Genomic DNA, 16,879 nt, shown 5'->3' on the forward strand with positions numbered 1-16,879 from the left:
GGGATTTTAACTCATTCCAAATTCATTTCAACCTAACTAAAGAAGAGTCTCCGTAATTCTCACATGTCAAATTACAACAACTCTGTGGGCCACTTCTCTGGGAAGGCGAAATCCATGTCACTGTTCCCCCTTTGCCATCATCCTTGCCACAAATATGACCTTAAAGAATTGATAACTCGAGTTGTAATTGAAGTGAGCTGCTTAAATATCGACATATTAACATAATTATAGCATACCTGATTTTGAAAAGGTAAATATTTGAGACTGAAATGTAGTGCCAAAGAGCTATAAATATCTGCTACTGTCAACATTTTACATTTACTTAGTTGAGTTTGATACAGTACATTTAACTTGTTACTCCCAAATGATAGCAAAGATTAAAATAGGCAAACCTTAGTCCATAGAAAAATAAAACTTTAAAATTCCCTTTTTAAAGATGAATAAAGTGGTTGTAGAAATCCTATTCTTAGTATTTCTAAACACATAACTAACCAAAAGAACTTAAGATCTGTTTCAGCACAATCTTTCTCATGGCTACAACTACAACCTCTACACAGGAGACCACATCAATCAATCTCTCTATCACATGTGAACTCTGCTCTGAGGACCAGTCCTAAATTTCTAACCTCTTGGTTTTCTCTGGCCATCTTCTGCTTTCTACGGGTATCCTAAAACTATGCACAAATCATCTTCCTATTTAAAGTACTTTTCAAATCTTAAACATTTCTATTAATGAAACTACCATTTTCCCAGTCATATTTGATTTCTGACTCTGCCCACATCCTTTCAATTTATCTTAGCTGTATTCCTCTCATTTTCCACTGAGACAATGTAGGTACAAATATGCATTACTTTTTACCTAGTCTACTGTCCTGAGCTTCTACTTCCAGATTCTCCTGCCATCAACCTATCCTATATAGAGCTACCAAAATCAGTGGCCCAGAACCCTGCTGATTCTAAAACTGACACTTCCCATCAACATTTAAACAAGCACAAATTACTCTATTTTTAAAAGAAACTTTCTAAGACCACTTTCCTCTCCTGTGACAGCCTTTTCTCTCCCTACCCTCACAGCTATTTCCTAAGAGATGTCTACACTTGCTAAATAACTTTGCTTCCTTAAAACCCACTCATTTACTAATCCTCTGAAATTAGCAGCTGCTCCCACTACTGCACTTAATTTGCTCATGCTAAAGTAGCTGATGTCTTAACTTGTTGCTTAAACTTATGACTACATCCCAGTTCTTCTCTTGACTTCTCAAGAGCATTTGATGCTGCTGATCCTCTTCCCTTCCTTCTTAGATATTACCTTCCCTCGATTTTCAGTACTGCCTGCTTCTGTCTCTGCCCTTTTGGCTTCATTTTCTCAGTGTCTTACATAAGCTCCCCTTTCTCTGCCCATTGCTTCGGTGTTGGCATTCTCCAGGGTATTAACATGAGCTTTCTAATCTCACTATACATAATCTCCCCAAGACATCCTATCTATTGCCATAGCTTCATTCATCAGTTCAGTGATTCTCAAGGGGGAAGGAGGGAGTATCAGATACAAGAGAATGGCTTTTGGAACCTATGTCATCAGTTAGGCTTGCAGATTTGGGTATGCCTCCTTCCATCTTCCTTTACTTTGCACTATACTAAATGGAACAGAAGATTAAGAACCACTGTTCTACATGCTCATGATTCCAAAATCTGTATTTTCTAGCCAGCTGTCTCTTACAGATATTGGATTTCCAGATCTTATCTCACTTTGGACATTTTTACTCAAATGTCCCAGGCACACAACAAATTAAACACTTCCAAAGCTAAATTTATATCCTACCAAAGCAGTTCTCCCTCTCAATGATTATCATCTGCCCAATTTCCAGAGCAGAAACCTGGTATCTTTAATCTCATTCTCTCCATTTACCCCCATTCTAAGTTCTGCAATCCAGTAAGATACAAGGATTGCCAATTCTTTCTACTAAAGTTAAATCTTTCACTTCCCACTGTTACTCCCCTAGTCTAGTTACTATCACCTCTTCTCTAGAATTCTTCAAATGTCTTTAATTGGCCTCCTGCTCCCTCTGTTCCAGTCACAAAGTTCTTCCAGTTTCTTAAAAGTATTTTAGGGTATATATGTTTTATCTACCCGCTTTCTCTGGCTAACTCTGATTTATCCTACACAACTCTACAACAGATCAGGTGGAAACATCCAGTATCTAGCATGGGTGATGTTCACAGTGCAAGCTGCAGTTTCTTTGCCCAGTGGTATGTTTATAAGACCAGTTCTGCAACAGAATTTTTGACTTTTCTCTGCCTCACAAGTCTGGTTCACTGGCCCTTTTGCGGAGTCTTTGAGCTATCCAATATCCAATTTTACTTTAATGTGTGGTCTTTAAGATTCACTAAAAGAGGCAGTGATGTGTTTTTCCTCAGCAGTGGTGATGTGTTTGCTCCAATTCATCTGTAGTCTCTCACTCAGATTCTCTTTTATTGTCACTTACTTAAAAGAGAGTTAAAAAAAAAAAAAGAAGTCAAGTTCCTCTGGGTATACAAGAAGGAAATGTGTCTATTATTTATGTGTAGTGTGGTCCCCACCCCAATATTCTTTTAATAGTTTTTCCAGTTAAAATTTTCAGCACTGGTTTTGTTGAAGGCAAATGGAAAACTATTCAGCCCTTCTTCCTACCTATCTATAAACAATCAAGAGAGTATCTATCAAATTTTGACCTCCTTAAAATCTGGAAAGAACCATTATCAGGACCTCTAGGTCACATTTATATTAGTAATTCCAAGGCATCGAAGGGCCTAGATTTTTTCATTTGTTTAATAATGATAATCCCCCATCAAGTTTAAAGTATAAAGCATGATAATTATCACATAATAGTCTATGACAAATTTAAATTAAGGGCATCTGCGGGCTATTAGAAATACATAATTATATAATAAAAAATTATACAAGTTTTTAATTATGGATGTCACAATCCATGACATTAAATTTCAAACCAAATGGGCAACAGATGAGAACATTCTGGAGAGAGGGGGGACTAAAAAAAGTTATGGAGATAGAAGTACAGGTAATCCTCAATTTAAATGAGTTGCTAAATCGGTTCTGTGGTATATGAAAACAATGATATTAATAAAGAATATATTCCTAAAGCGGCTCAGAGAAATAGTATGTGATGTATCTAAAGAACAGTACTAAACACTATGTATTCTATGGGAAAAGGCGCTCTAAGTAGGTATACCAGATATTCATCTCTCAACAGGGCTACTTCCTATAACTTGTAACTGTATGCATGTGGAGCTGAAATGATCACAACTCCAACCTCCACACACTAAGATTTACGCACAAGGGAAGGTGTTTGATCCTTCTTCCTTCTCTTATCACTGCCAAAAAATTGGCCTGGCATTGAAATGGGTCTAATAAATACTGATCTGTAGTAGCACATATTTATGTCACTCTAAAAGCGCAAGATAAGAGACAACTTGATGTGGGAGTTCTAGTGAGAGCAAGGAGTACTGGAATGATAAAAAGAAAATAAGTGTTAAATAGTAACCCAAAGAAGGGAGGGGCTTTCTCTAAGCTAGCCAGGTAGGAGAGACTCAGGAGATAAATAGCCACAATCTCAAGTGGCTACTTTTCAATTACAAGCAATTTTATATTCCTTACATAGAAACTGTTAAAAATGTTTTTTCTTTCATTGTTAATAATAGTAATTAGAATGTCTCAAGAAGAATTTAAAAGAGGTAAAGGAAAGGAGGTATCCACATGAAATGTTATCAAAAAGGATACAAATAAAACTGGGTATAACTGAAAATGATCCTCACTCCTCCAATACAAAAACTTATTTGAATACTCAAAGTAGATGCTCAGAATCTGATAGTTTCTAATGAATCAACAAAAAAATGCAAAGTAATCACAAGTTTACTAAACCACATTATTGTTACTTATTTAATTTTTGTTTACTTTTAACATGTTAGAATTTGATATTAGTTTGCTTCTAACATTTTAAGCAAAAGGAGTTATATTTTAGAACATGATTCATTAGCTTTTAAAATTTTCTTAGAGGAGACAGACTTTTTAATGAAATTTCTAAATGGGAGAAGATAGAGTTTAGTCACAAGAAGATAGAGTTTAATCACAAGAAAATTTTAAAAGCTAATGAATCATGTTCTAAAATATAACTCCTTTTGCTTAAAATGTTAGAATCAAACTAGTATCAAATTCTAACATGTTAAAAGTAAACAAAAGTAAAATACACATCAAGCACAAGTTTGTACAGCTAATTTCATTATCTAAACTATGAAAGAATCTATCTTTAGGAATTAAAGCTTCACTCTCAAGAGTTTCAATGAACCTATTAAGACTGTATGTGATAGAAAATAATCCAACGAAAGCTACCTTAGAAGATATGTTACTTTTGTGAAATTTCTTTCCCCTCAGATGGTAGAACAAAGTGTCACCAATACACACATAGGGAACTACACATTACCTTTTCTTTCAAGGGAGACCAAAGGATCCAAGAAACAAACATAAACACCATCCCTTACTCAACCCCAATAAATGAGGGACTGACTGTTCTTCATAAACGTTTTATCACTCTTGATATCATAAAAATGATAAGAAAAAAAGATTAATTATAGTACCTCTGGGTGGCAAATCCATATCCCCTGATGTCAGTCCTATCAAGTTAGGCCTTTGTGCATGTACTCTATGTCTATACATAGGTCTGGAAGTGTTTGTTATGCTGGGGGCCTCAGGATTGTAGCCATCTGTGTCATATGTATCTGGTAATACAAAAACTGTAATTAAAAAACAATTATAAAACTCCACTTCATAATTTTTCTATATTGACAATAGAAAAAGTAAACTATATATTACTAATATATAACTAATGCATTTCACATGTATTAAAAATTGTTTTATAAAAATAAAAATGTTATTAAAAAGAAAATATAACTTTTAACTTTAAAATATAACTTTAACTTACGTTTAATGTACATTCACCATGTCTACATTTTATTTTAAATAATTTTAGTGGAAAAAAAAAAGACTTGCTAGTGCAATTTATTCTCTAGACATTTTTAAATTCTTTATCTAAAACTATGCTCTAAAACTATATTATATTATGAATATAGAAGGCCAAAACTGCACCTGCAGTAAAAAGAGAGGGTGGAGCAGGAGGAGGCTGGTGATGAATGCCAGTTGTTACTACAGTAGGAACAGAACTGGTTGCAGAGTTTGGGGGAGCATCCATGCCAGATGGCTGCAAAGGAGGAAGTGGAGGTGGTGGTCCTGTCAAAACCAAAGAATAAGAAATATCATCTGAAAGCAAACAAATAAAATAAGTTATTTGTATATCCAAACATGACATTCTCATTCATCAAACTATAATATCTAAAAACACCAAGCTCTTAAAACTGTATTAGTTTTCTAGAGTAAAATATCCTTTTAATGTATGCCAAAACAGGTTTGTCTTAAGCTATAAAGGACTATAGGCAGCTGAGATTCATCAGGAATGGGCATAATTCAAGGCCACTCCAAATCATTGGAAACCGTACGTTTCAAACAAAGTAGGGGTATATTCTAAATGGAACTATCTTGCTCTTAGTTTCCAGCAGGCATCTATAAAACTACTTTAAATACTTTTATAACAAAAGTGAGCATCAAATCATTAATTTTTTAAAAAGACTATGAATGGACATATAATAAGTACAGGTAAATAAACATATACTACTTACCTGTGACAGGTGGTAGACTGGGTGGTAGTGGGCCTGGCGGTGGCACTGGGGGTCTCAGATTAACGGGTGGGGGTGTAAGAATTGGTGGAGGTGGGGGGAGTCCAGGAGGAGGCGGTCCTTCAACAACAGGAGGTTGTGCGGGAAAAGGCAGCATACCAGGAAGATTCACATCTTCTACAACTACCGGGTCACTTCCATGATCAAAAGGGCACATGTCTCCTCTCATACAGAAACCCTTTTCTGTGAAGAAAAATTGAAAGAAACATGAAAGTGCTGGACATATAAATTTCCTCTAACGCAAGTGAAATATTTAAAAACAGAAATATTTTTAATATTGGACAAGTATAATCAACCGTATCATAATTAACCATTTCATAACCATACCAACTAATTACTAATAATATGAAACACCTATCAAGTGATAATATACTAATGTACACACTAAAAAAAGTCACCAAATTAAATACCTAGCTATCAAAATGGTATAAAACTTATTTATGTAAAAACTTATATACATGTCATATTTTTGTCATTAGGAACATCTGCTATATTTAAATCTCTCATTTAAAACTTAAAAGATATTGCAACTACAGCTTTAATACAATATATTCAACTTTTATAGTAAAACCTTAAGAGTCTTTAATTAATTTATAAAATTACAGGGGTGATAGTCACATTTTTAGGTTCTACTTACATGCCAACAACCATTCCTTTCTGAGTTTTGTCAAGAATAATTCAGTAGCAGATTCCCTGATAAATGACTCAGTAAATATTCTTCTTGTTTGGGAAACTCCAAAAATATATTAAGACTTACACGCAAATAAATATCTTTAAATTGATGTTCAATAGTCAGTGTGACTAATGGAAGTTTCAAAAATATTAAGGAATTCATGAAATGCTTAAGATAAATTTCCCACCATTTTCAATAGGTTAAGCCTTTGTATAATTGTGTGCGATCTAAACTTTCAGAATCTAGTCAGCTGGAAATACTAACTCAGTACTTCATGAAATAGTTGAAAGACTTACCATCATAGTCTCTACATCGTTTCTTTGGCATTGGTGGTCTGACATATGAGTTGTGGTCCACCTGATCTTCATGAAATTCAGACCAACTTTCGGTAGTGTTATTACCATGATGAGTAGGAGCAATTACTGTAATAGTGCTGCTCAAAGTAGGTACAGGGTAGTGGCCAGATGAAATATTAGGTACCGAAGAAACTGGAGTATAATTGTTTTCTAGTGGATCTGTTCTATCCAAGTCATATTTAGGCTTGACCAGATCTCTTTCTGCAACGAAACATAAATGACTTAAAAACATATATTCTATCAAAAAAAATGCTGAAGATCTAAGAAATAGTGTAATTTTTGCTAAACACAGAGAAAATGTTCAAATTTTACACAATCCTCATTTCCTTTTAAAACTACTCAATGAATACACAATGTTTCAAGATAAGCTTCTTTTTTTCAGTGTGACCTAAACTATAAAACCACACAAAGTTGCTGTATTTAATGAGTTTTTTCCTTGCAGTTATTTATCGAAAAAAGATAATTTTTAATCTTCTTCATTGCAATCTTAGCATACGTAACTTCAGCCTACAAAACATGCAATAAAATAAAAGTATGAGAGAGGAAAAAAAATGGCATAGATGATAGAGGCTCTGTCCATCTGTCTGGTGACCAAATCAAAGTTGTGATGGAAACAAGCAGCAGCAAGGAAAAATCGCCTGGGATCTAGATGAACAAGCCATACAACTAGGGAGAAATCCAAGAAATCACCCTACAATGGCCAAAGATAGGACAGGGCAAGGACGCAAGGCTGCCCGGTCTCAAGCAGCTGAGTGAGATGGACGCTGTGGCAACGACAGTGGCAGAAGCCTCTTAAAGAGGCCCCGTCCACGAGTGGATTTTCGCAGTGACCGACCTGCTCACTCTGAGCACCAGTGCCCATTTGGCTATGCGCAGGGGGCACCAGGGACTTACAGAAAGACATTGTCAGAAGCCTGAGAGGAGACTCACACTACAGAAGTGCTGGCAGTATCCACTGTTTCCTGTTGAGCCCTCCCCCATACCAATGCGCCGGACACAGTGCTGCCATAGCCATGACTTCATCAAACTGGGTTAACAGAGGTGTCTCCGCCCAGAGGATTCCCTGAAACCCCACCTCCCTCAACTTGCAGCACCACTGAAGCCATATCCAGGTGTGTCCTCGAGAGTCCAGTGCTCCTTGATCACACTGGAGCCAGTTGGCCTCAGTTTCTGGTGTGGCCTTTTGAGGCAACTATCAGCACAGCATCTGTGGAATGCTTGCTGAATATTAACTGGTGGCCCTGGAGGGGTAGAGGCTTTGGTCTAAGTTTGGCTGGCAGCTGAACCCCTCTCAAGACTGTGCCACTGGACACCTATTTCACAAATCTGCACTAATAAGACTGGGAGACTTACGAGCTTTGCTTAATACATAGAAACAGACACGGAAAGGAAGCCAAAGTGGAAAGACAAAGAAGCAGAAACCATATGACGGAACAGAACAGAGATCCAGATATAATGGAGTCAAGTAATCTAACAGATGCAGAGTTCAAAACACTGGTTATAAAGATGCTCAATGAACTTTTGGGAAGTGTAGATAAATTCATTGAGAACTTCAACAAAGAGAAAAAAACATAAAAATGGAAATGGAAATTATAAAAGGGAACCAGTCTGAAATGAAGAACACATTATCTGAGATGAGAAGTATATTAAATGAAATAAACAAAGGAATAAACAAAATTAATAAAGAATTAAATGCCCTATCTAGAGGATGAGAAAGCCAAGGACATGCAATCAGAATTGCAAGAGATACGATGCCAAGACTATAAAAATAATTTAAGGAGCGTATGGGACACTATTAAGGGTCCAAATATCTGTCTGATCAGTGTAACTGAAGAAAATCAAGATGCTGAACAGCTGTTTGAAGAAATAATGATGGAAAATTTCCCTAACCTGGTGAAGGAAATGGACATAAAATCCCAGGAAGCTCAGGGATCCAAAACTCAGGGATCCAAAGAAGCCCTCACCGAGACACATCATAATTAAAATGCCAAAGGTTAAATACAAAGAAAGAATATTAAAAGCAGCAAGAGAAAAACAGATAATTACTTATAAGGGAAAACCCATTAAGACTGGCAGCTGATTTCTCAAAAGAAACTATGTAGGACAGAAGGGTTTGGCAAGAAGTATTCGACAGAATGAAGACCCAAGATTTACAACCAAGGATTCTTTATGCAGCAAAACTGTCATTTAGAGTTGAAGGACAGATAAAGAGTTTCCCAGACAAAAATAAGCTAAAGGAATTTATCACCACCAAGCCGTATTACAGGAAATGTTGGAGGGACTTCTTTAAGAAGAAAAAATACAAAAGACTCCCTTTAAATTAATAGACACACACAGACTGAAAGGAAGGGGATGGAAAAAGATATTGTTTTGATGGACCTAGAAAGTATTTAGGTCAGACAGAGAAAGATAAACACTATATGATTTCACTTATACGCGGAATCTAAGGAACAAAAAGAACAAAATGATCAAAAACAGACTCACAAATATAGTGGACAAGTTGGTGATGGACAGAGGGAGAGTTTGAGGGGCTGGGAGAATGGGGTGAAGGGTTAAAGAAGTACAAATTAGTAGCTGGTGGATGGTTACAGAGATAGGGAGCACAGTATAGGGAATGCAGTTAGCATTAGCTAGGTAGAGGGTCAAGGGAGGGAGGGAGCATTTGGGGGCATCATTTTACGAACTATGTAGATGTCTAACCGATGTACTGTATACTTAAAACTAATTAAAATAAATTTTAAAAAAGTACAACTGGAAGTTTCAAAACAGTCATGGGGATGTAAAGAATAGCATAAGGAATATAGTAGATAATATTGTAATAATTATGTATGGTGTCAGATGGGTACTAAATTTATCTGGTAATCACTTTGTAAGTAATATAAATGTCTAAACATTATGTTGTATACCTGATACTATTGTATGTCAACTGTAATTAAAAAATAAAAAATTATTTAAAAAAAATAAATAAAATTACGGTTATTTAGTTGTCATCCATCAAAAGACCCTAACATGCTTTTTTACAGTGAACACTATTTAGTGAAGATGAGAATGAATGAGCAAAAAAGGAAAAAAAAGTTCATAATAAACATGAAGAAATTAACCAGACTGTATATGGTCCTAAGGAAAGAGAAAAGATATTAAGGAGATTAGTTAAGTGAAAAGATGTGCAGAGAGGCGTAGTATACATAGATCGTGGGGAAAAAAATCTTAAAGGGTTAGAGAAGTACATTATATATAGGCTATTAATATTATTTCCTAGATTAAAGATAACTGTATAATAAAGGTTGCAAAGGTAACAAAAATCTAAGCTTGAGTGAAGGTGTTTTACGCAAAAGTGTGTTAGTTGTTTTATCGGCTATGTCTTCCTTTCAATAATACACATTGCAAGAAATATTATACATATTAGAAATCACATGGTCTTGTAAATACATCTGAAATGAAAACTTTTAACTTTTCAGTTTCGAGGTATAACTGATATATAATTAACTGAAAATATTTAAAGCATACAATTTAAGGAGGGGGAGACTATTCTATGTGTATACCTGTGAAACCAAACACCACAATCAAAATAATGTACATACTGTACATGCTTATCATCCCCAAAAGTATCCTTGTGCCACCTGATAATCCATCCCTCCTTTAATCCATCCCAGGCAAACACTGATTTGTTTTCTATCATCGTAGGTTAATCTGCATTTTCTAAAGTTTTACATACATAAATACTAATCTTTGTCTGGCTTCTTTCACTCAGCATAATTATTTTGAAATTCATCCATTTTGTTGCACGTATCAACAGTTCTTTCCTTTAAATCCACTGTATAGGTTATAACACAATTTGTGTATCCATTCACCTGTTGATAGACATTTGGGTTGTTTCTAGTTTGGGGCTATTACAAATGAAGCTGCCAGGATCGTTTGGGTACAAGTCTTCATGTGCAAATACACTTTGATTTCTTTTAGGTAAATACCTAGGAGTGGAATGGCTGGATCATTTGGTGGGTGTAGGTTTTACATTTCCAAGATATTCTTAAAGTGTTTTCTAAAGATTCCAGTTTACTGCCATCCTCACCAATACTGGATAAAATCAGTCTTTTTAATTTTAGTCATTCTGATGAATGTGCAGTGATAATTCATTGTGGTTTTAAGTTGCATGAAATAATTTTTTTTTTTTTAATTTTAAAAGCAATCACCTGGACCAAATCAAAATAGAAAAAAAAGAAGAAAACGCTGACAAAATTTAAACAATTTTTAAAACCCTCAATTAAGAAGTGTTTTCACAATAAAAGAATGCAAACCAATATATACACATATATGATTTACCCCTGCTTCGTGTCCTGCTTCTGCTTCTAGTCCTGCTTCTATCCCTATCCCTGTCACGAAGCCTCTCTTTACTCCAACTTCGACTCCGACTCCTGCTGTAACTGCGACTTCGCCCTCGTCTTCTATTGTACCGGTCTCTGTATGAATCTCTTCGAGGAGGGTTTCGATCATAATCTCTTTTGCGAGAACGATCATCTTTTTTCCTCTCATCACGACTTCTAAAGAAATATACGATCACTTTCATGTAAATAATTTTTAGATACAGGAAAAACTCTAAATGCAAAAGTCATATTAAATTCTTATAACATCACGACTCTTTATCCCACCAGAATACAAATATAGGAAGCTAAAAAGCAACTGAAAAACTGAACATGATCTGCTTAACTAGTCCGAAACTCTTTTAAGGGAAAACAACTCTTAAAATCTTAATCCTTAATCTTATAAACAAAGGCATCTATACATTTAGGCATCTGTACAATATGTCTTATTGCATATATTGTCTTATACATGTATGTACCATGTCTCATACTTGTAGGCATGTATCACATGCACTGCACTCTAAATGCTTTTGAAGCCTTTATGGAAAAAATAATGTTTTCATGTTAAAGGGAAACTACAAGCAAAAAAAAAGTTTCACGTTACAATTTCATTGGAATTTGAAGTTAGGAATAAAAATAACAATAACTAATAGATGCCAACCACTGTGTAAAATCTCACTTCCAGGACATACAAATCTGACCTAGATATTCTTGGTAGAAGAGAACTGAATTACACTTTCCTAGACCAATAAAAGAGTAGACATTACTTGCCCTTCAGAAAAAGATAACTAACGTCTAAACAATGAAGATGGTTCAATGAATCAATCACCTATTTTCTCTGTATCGGGAGCTTGATTGGGGAGGACTGTGATTTAGCCTTCTGGAAAACTTCTTCTCTCGCTCTTCCTCCTTTATGATCTGATACACACACAAAAAAATGTGTAATTTTAATGAAAATTATTCCTTGCCATGTTACTACTACAATGATTTAACTGATATTAAAATATAGGAGCAAAATTGTCGTCTTCTAAAAGTATTCAAACAAAAGAAATTTCTCTTCTAAATACCATCATCTAGTTTAACCATTAAAGACAGGCATGCTGAAAGTTAAAGTGAATATAAAGAAATTCGTAAATGCTTGTCATAGATAACAGTAGTAAGAAAACATTTTAAGCAAGTGTCTTCATTTTAACATTACTAGTGAAAACCCAATTTTATTCCTTCTTTCAAAAGTCCAACATACATTCATGTTTTGGTTTCATGGATTTGGTTTGGTGCCAAACACCTTAGGGAATACAGGAGAATGCATAAGAACTAACCAAGCCAAGAAAAACACAACATTTCAGAAAATATATAAGATGAAATAGTTCTCCGGTTTCTCATAGTTTGGCAGTTATGTATTCCTCTTTCCTACAAGAGGCCTCCGCTAATACTATATAATTAATAGAAAACATTCCCTTGTTTAGTGCTACTTTCTCTAGGCCTGAATTTCCCATGCTGTACTGCCCAGAACACTGTTTCTATAGGACCATTAATAAGTATTACTAGAAAAAAAGGATTTGGAAGATAAACAAATTCAGGAACTACAAAATGTGTGGCTTCTGTAAATATAATAGGACTCAAATTTTGCATTTTTAATAAGAATCCTAAGATATTCTGATGCAGGTTGTCTACAGATAGTATAAAAATGTAAAAACGTTCCAATTGTTCCAGTTGCCCCAGCATCCCTTTAGGCAAGAGCCTCTCATTGTCAAAAGTGCCTCACACTGGATAAATTAAATGGAAATCCTATCAACAGACCAAACCCTGACACTGCTTAAAATCCTTCTTCTAACAGCTTGCCTTTTTTTTTTTCTTGTAAATACTTTTGTTCTCCTCCCACCCATATCAACTCTCTCTCAAACCCCCAAAATGGGTACAAATAAAACTCTCCTTATGCACTTTTTCCTTTCTATTTGCCTCAATGCACACTTGCCAGTAATTTATGTTGACAGATCATCATATTCCACAGTACATGCTCAGTAGGCAACTTTTACTACACTCACAGTATTTTTAATCCAGATTGCCATCTGACATTCTGACACTTCTGAAAAATCAGGGATAAATATCCTTAGCAATTGGTCAAAAAAACTATAGTGAAATATTATTATATCAACAGATGTAAGAGTAAGGCTTTGCCACTAAATAGTTTTGGGAGGAAGACTTCTTATTGCTTCTCAAACCAAAAGCCCATGATTTACTGAAGATTTTTTAAGAATTAAAATGTAATCTGTAACAACAAAAATCTGGAACCAATCCAAACTTCCATCAATGGAAAAAACATATATAATTAATAGTATGTGTGTATATATATATACACACACACATACATATATCTCTAAGTGGCATAAGCAGTTACCAGTACAATATCCACTAACTCTTTTTTCCTCATTAACAGAACCTCTACACTGTTTGGTATGAAATATGCACAGTTATAAAATTATGTCTGGTCTTCCCCTGCAAAGAGAAGTGATGCAGGTGTTTTGTGTGTGTCTGACTATATACATATATATGTATAAATACACTTTCAAAGATTAAAATGTATTTGAGTATTATATAATACATATGCATAGCATTACATAATAAACATGAATTATACAATCTGGGAAAAAGATTATAAGGTGAAAATACCAAAGGTCACAACCACATCTTCCACTACACAACAATCTCTCAATAATAACAGTAACTATCATTTACTGAGAACCTATACTATGTGCCACACACTTTGCCAGGTGCTTTATAGACATTATTTAACTGTATTACCATTTCACAGCTGAGTAAACTAAGGCTTAGAAAAGTAATGTTTTTAAGGTCACAAAGCACCAACTGGTAAAGCAAAAATTTTAACCAAGATTTGTTTGACCTAAAGCTGGGATAACTGTAGAAATATAATAGCATGTCAATTATTTTGCTGGAATTACAATCTTTAAACATCAAATTTAGCAGACCTAAATTATTATGTGATTATTAAACAAGAATGGTAATCTTGAATAAAAGGTAAAAACTTCAAAACTTCTTATAGTGTGAAGTCATTTCCATTGCCCTGTGAAGGTCCTTTATTTGACTACCTTAAATATAGTCTCCTACAAAATGCATGTAGAATAGAAACAGATCTACTGTCAATCTAATTATTTTCATGGAACACAGATAATGAGCCCATAGCTATAAGATACTGTGCAGAAGAGAATTAAAAGCAGGCCTGAGATTGTTATCCTTAGAAAGATTAGCTTGCAAGGTAGGCCTCTGGCTGGCATCTGTGAACTTTGATTTCTGGAAGGTTCTGTAATTCCCTTATAATAACAGTAAATTCTTATGCCTGAATTGTGTACATATTATAGTTTATGCTAAACACCTGCTTTCCTCCTGGGAGTCTGGAATTTTGGTACATACTAGGAAGAAGTTACCTACTCAGCTAGAACTAAATAAAAACCCTGACCACTGAGTCTGTAACAAGCTTCCCTGGTTCACACATGTTGTCCCTCCTTGTTAAGTACTCCACTGGGAGAGGCCTCTGGAAGCTTGTGCCTACTTTCCCCCAGACTTCGCAGCATACACTTTATTCCCTGTGATTTTGCTTTGTATCCTTCTACTGTTAAGAAATCATAACCATTGAGAATGATTATGCTGAGTCGTGTGAGTGCTCCTTGTGAACCTGAGGGTGGTCTTAAAGACTCCTGACACAGATACAGAAAATACAACTCACTTTAATTATTCCTTATATGTTTTAAAGAACATACAAGGGTTAACACAAATCCTTACCTCTTCCTTTTTTATATCTTTTTCTTGGTGCTGAAAGAATTCTACCTTTAAGCTTCCTGATGATGGTTGTTCTGGAGGAGGTAGGTAACTCTTTGTATTCACAGCATCAAAAAGTTTTTCCACAAATATCTGTGTCTCTAAAAATAGAACCAAAAAACACAGATTAAAAGACATCTGCTAAGATATTAACTCTCCACTTAATAGCTTCCCAACCAGTGTGCCATGGCACAAGTCTTGTAGTAATACTGACGCATTCAGTTTTCAGGGTGGTAGGGGCTAGAATGGCCAGAGCTTCTGGGCCAGTTACTTCCAGCCATGACTAATCTCCATGTACCATCCCCAGAGTGCAAAACACAAATATTACCATTATCTAGATGTTGGTAAAATGAAACAAGCGAAAAAGAACTGTGCTAGACAACATTCAAAGTAGTTTCCTAAAAAGTACTATCTTTGAATAAGCTAGCATTCAGTTATTTTCTTAATTTTTAAAGAAAAAAAATCTTTAAAAGAGCATAAGGACATTAATGAAAGAAAAAGCTTCCTTTATAAATAAGCTTTGGAAAAAAATCAGTAATAATATTACTGGTTCAACTTTGTTACAATTAGAACCAAGACTTACTGAGTTTCTTCAATACTATAAGTAATCTTATTTTTAAATAACTTATTAAAATAAAGTAGTATTTTTAAATCAAAGTTCTTACCTTTTTGAAGAAATACATCCAGTTGATCAATACACAATGCCTTTAACTCTTTTTCACTTTTGTCTTTTTTTACCAAAGCGAGAACATATTTTGCTAGGGCTGATGGATCTGCATCACAACTGAAGGAAAAAAGCAATGTTGAAGAAAATTTAGCCATAAATAATTTCAAGTTCTACAAATTCCATTTACAATCTGACTTAATCAGTATGATAGCTACATGAGTTAATATATGTAAAAAGTACCTGGCTCGTGGAAGGCAATAAAGTTCTCTCTTATATTAATATACTTTATGTAATATATGTAGTTGTCATTATCTTTCCAAATATATACTAATATATAAATTAAAAACTCAGTAGGCTTTATTATTATTAAAAAGAGAAACTATAACAAAGTAAAAACAATTTCAAAACATCAAAAACCAATAAAAATACCAAAAGGCTTTGTCCTCTCAGAAACACATAATAGCCAGAAAAACAATGAGAATACAATAAAAGGAAACTTAAAAACATACCACACGATATATTTATTTTAACAACAGAAAAAAAGAGTCTAGAAATAGATCCAAATATATATAGAAATTTAGATTTTTATAATGGTGGCAATGCAAATCAATGAGAAAGAGATGAACTATGCTACCAGCTCCTAAATTCATGACCTACAGGAATGAAAAATGTCCAATGTGCTACTAACTTAAGTTTCGGGGTACTTGATTAGTAATTGTTAAGTCAACTTTGCTCACAGATCTTCTTCTATTTATTTATAAAGACTTGAAGTAGGTTATAACTTACAAGAAGGAAAAAAAAGTCCATTTCAATGGTACATGAGATAAAAAAAAAAAAACTTTAAAATTTACTTCAATATACTTACTTATACCAACAAAATTTTAAATACAAAATAATTTATGGTAAATTAATATCTTCATGTTTTATTACAATGAGCATAGAAATACTTAGGTCTGTTATGAAATAAGCATGAAGAAATGGGACAATAATCTCATAATGTATCAGCCTATAGATAGATATATCTGGCAATCTGGTAATACTACATGAGAGACCATGAAATAATACTTATTCATGTTAGGTAACTTGAATAACATGATCGTTTACATTAACCCAACTAGACATTAAACTATATATACTTCAGTTTACTGGAAATCACTGTGTTACATAACAGTATCACTGTTATATAGTGTTTTATTACAACTGATGTTGA

At 34.4% G+C, this 16,879-nt stretch overlaps 1 protein-coding gene across 1 annotated transcript in view; it reads right to left on the reverse strand.

The window, feature by feature from the left end:
- RBM26 (RNA binding motif protein 26) overlaps nucleotides 1–16,879 on the reverse strand; it is an 80,454-nt gene that overhangs the window by 39,731 nt on the left and 23,844 nt on the right. The window contains exons 2-9 of the mRNA XM_025048190.1: nucleotides 15,668–15,786; nucleotides 14,967–15,103; nucleotides 11,998–12,086; nucleotides 11,131–11,348; nucleotides 6,751–7,011; nucleotides 5,725–5,964; nucleotides 5,138–5,278; nucleotides 4,630–4,785 (exon numbers count right to left, since the gene is read on the reverse strand). Of these exons, the coding sequence (XP_024903958.1) occupies nucleotides 4,630–4,785; nucleotides 5,138–5,278; nucleotides 5,725–5,964; nucleotides 6,751–7,011; nucleotides 11,131–11,348; nucleotides 11,998–12,086; nucleotides 14,967–15,103; nucleotides 15,668–15,786 (1,361 nt within the window). The remainder of the gene's footprint in view (nucleotides 1–4,629; nucleotides 4,786–5,137; nucleotides 5,279–5,724; nucleotides 5,965–6,750; nucleotides 7,012–11,130; nucleotides 11,349–11,997; nucleotides 12,087–14,966; nucleotides 15,104–15,667; nucleotides 15,787–16,879) is intronic.

This window comes from Pteropus alecto, unplaced genomic scaffold, assembly GCF_000325575.1.
Source record: "Pteropus alecto unplaced genomic scaffold, ASM32557v1 scaffold72, whole genome shotgun sequence".
Lineage (NCBI taxonomy): Eukaryota > Metazoa > Chordata > Mammalia > Chiroptera > Pteropodidae > Pteropus > Pteropus alecto.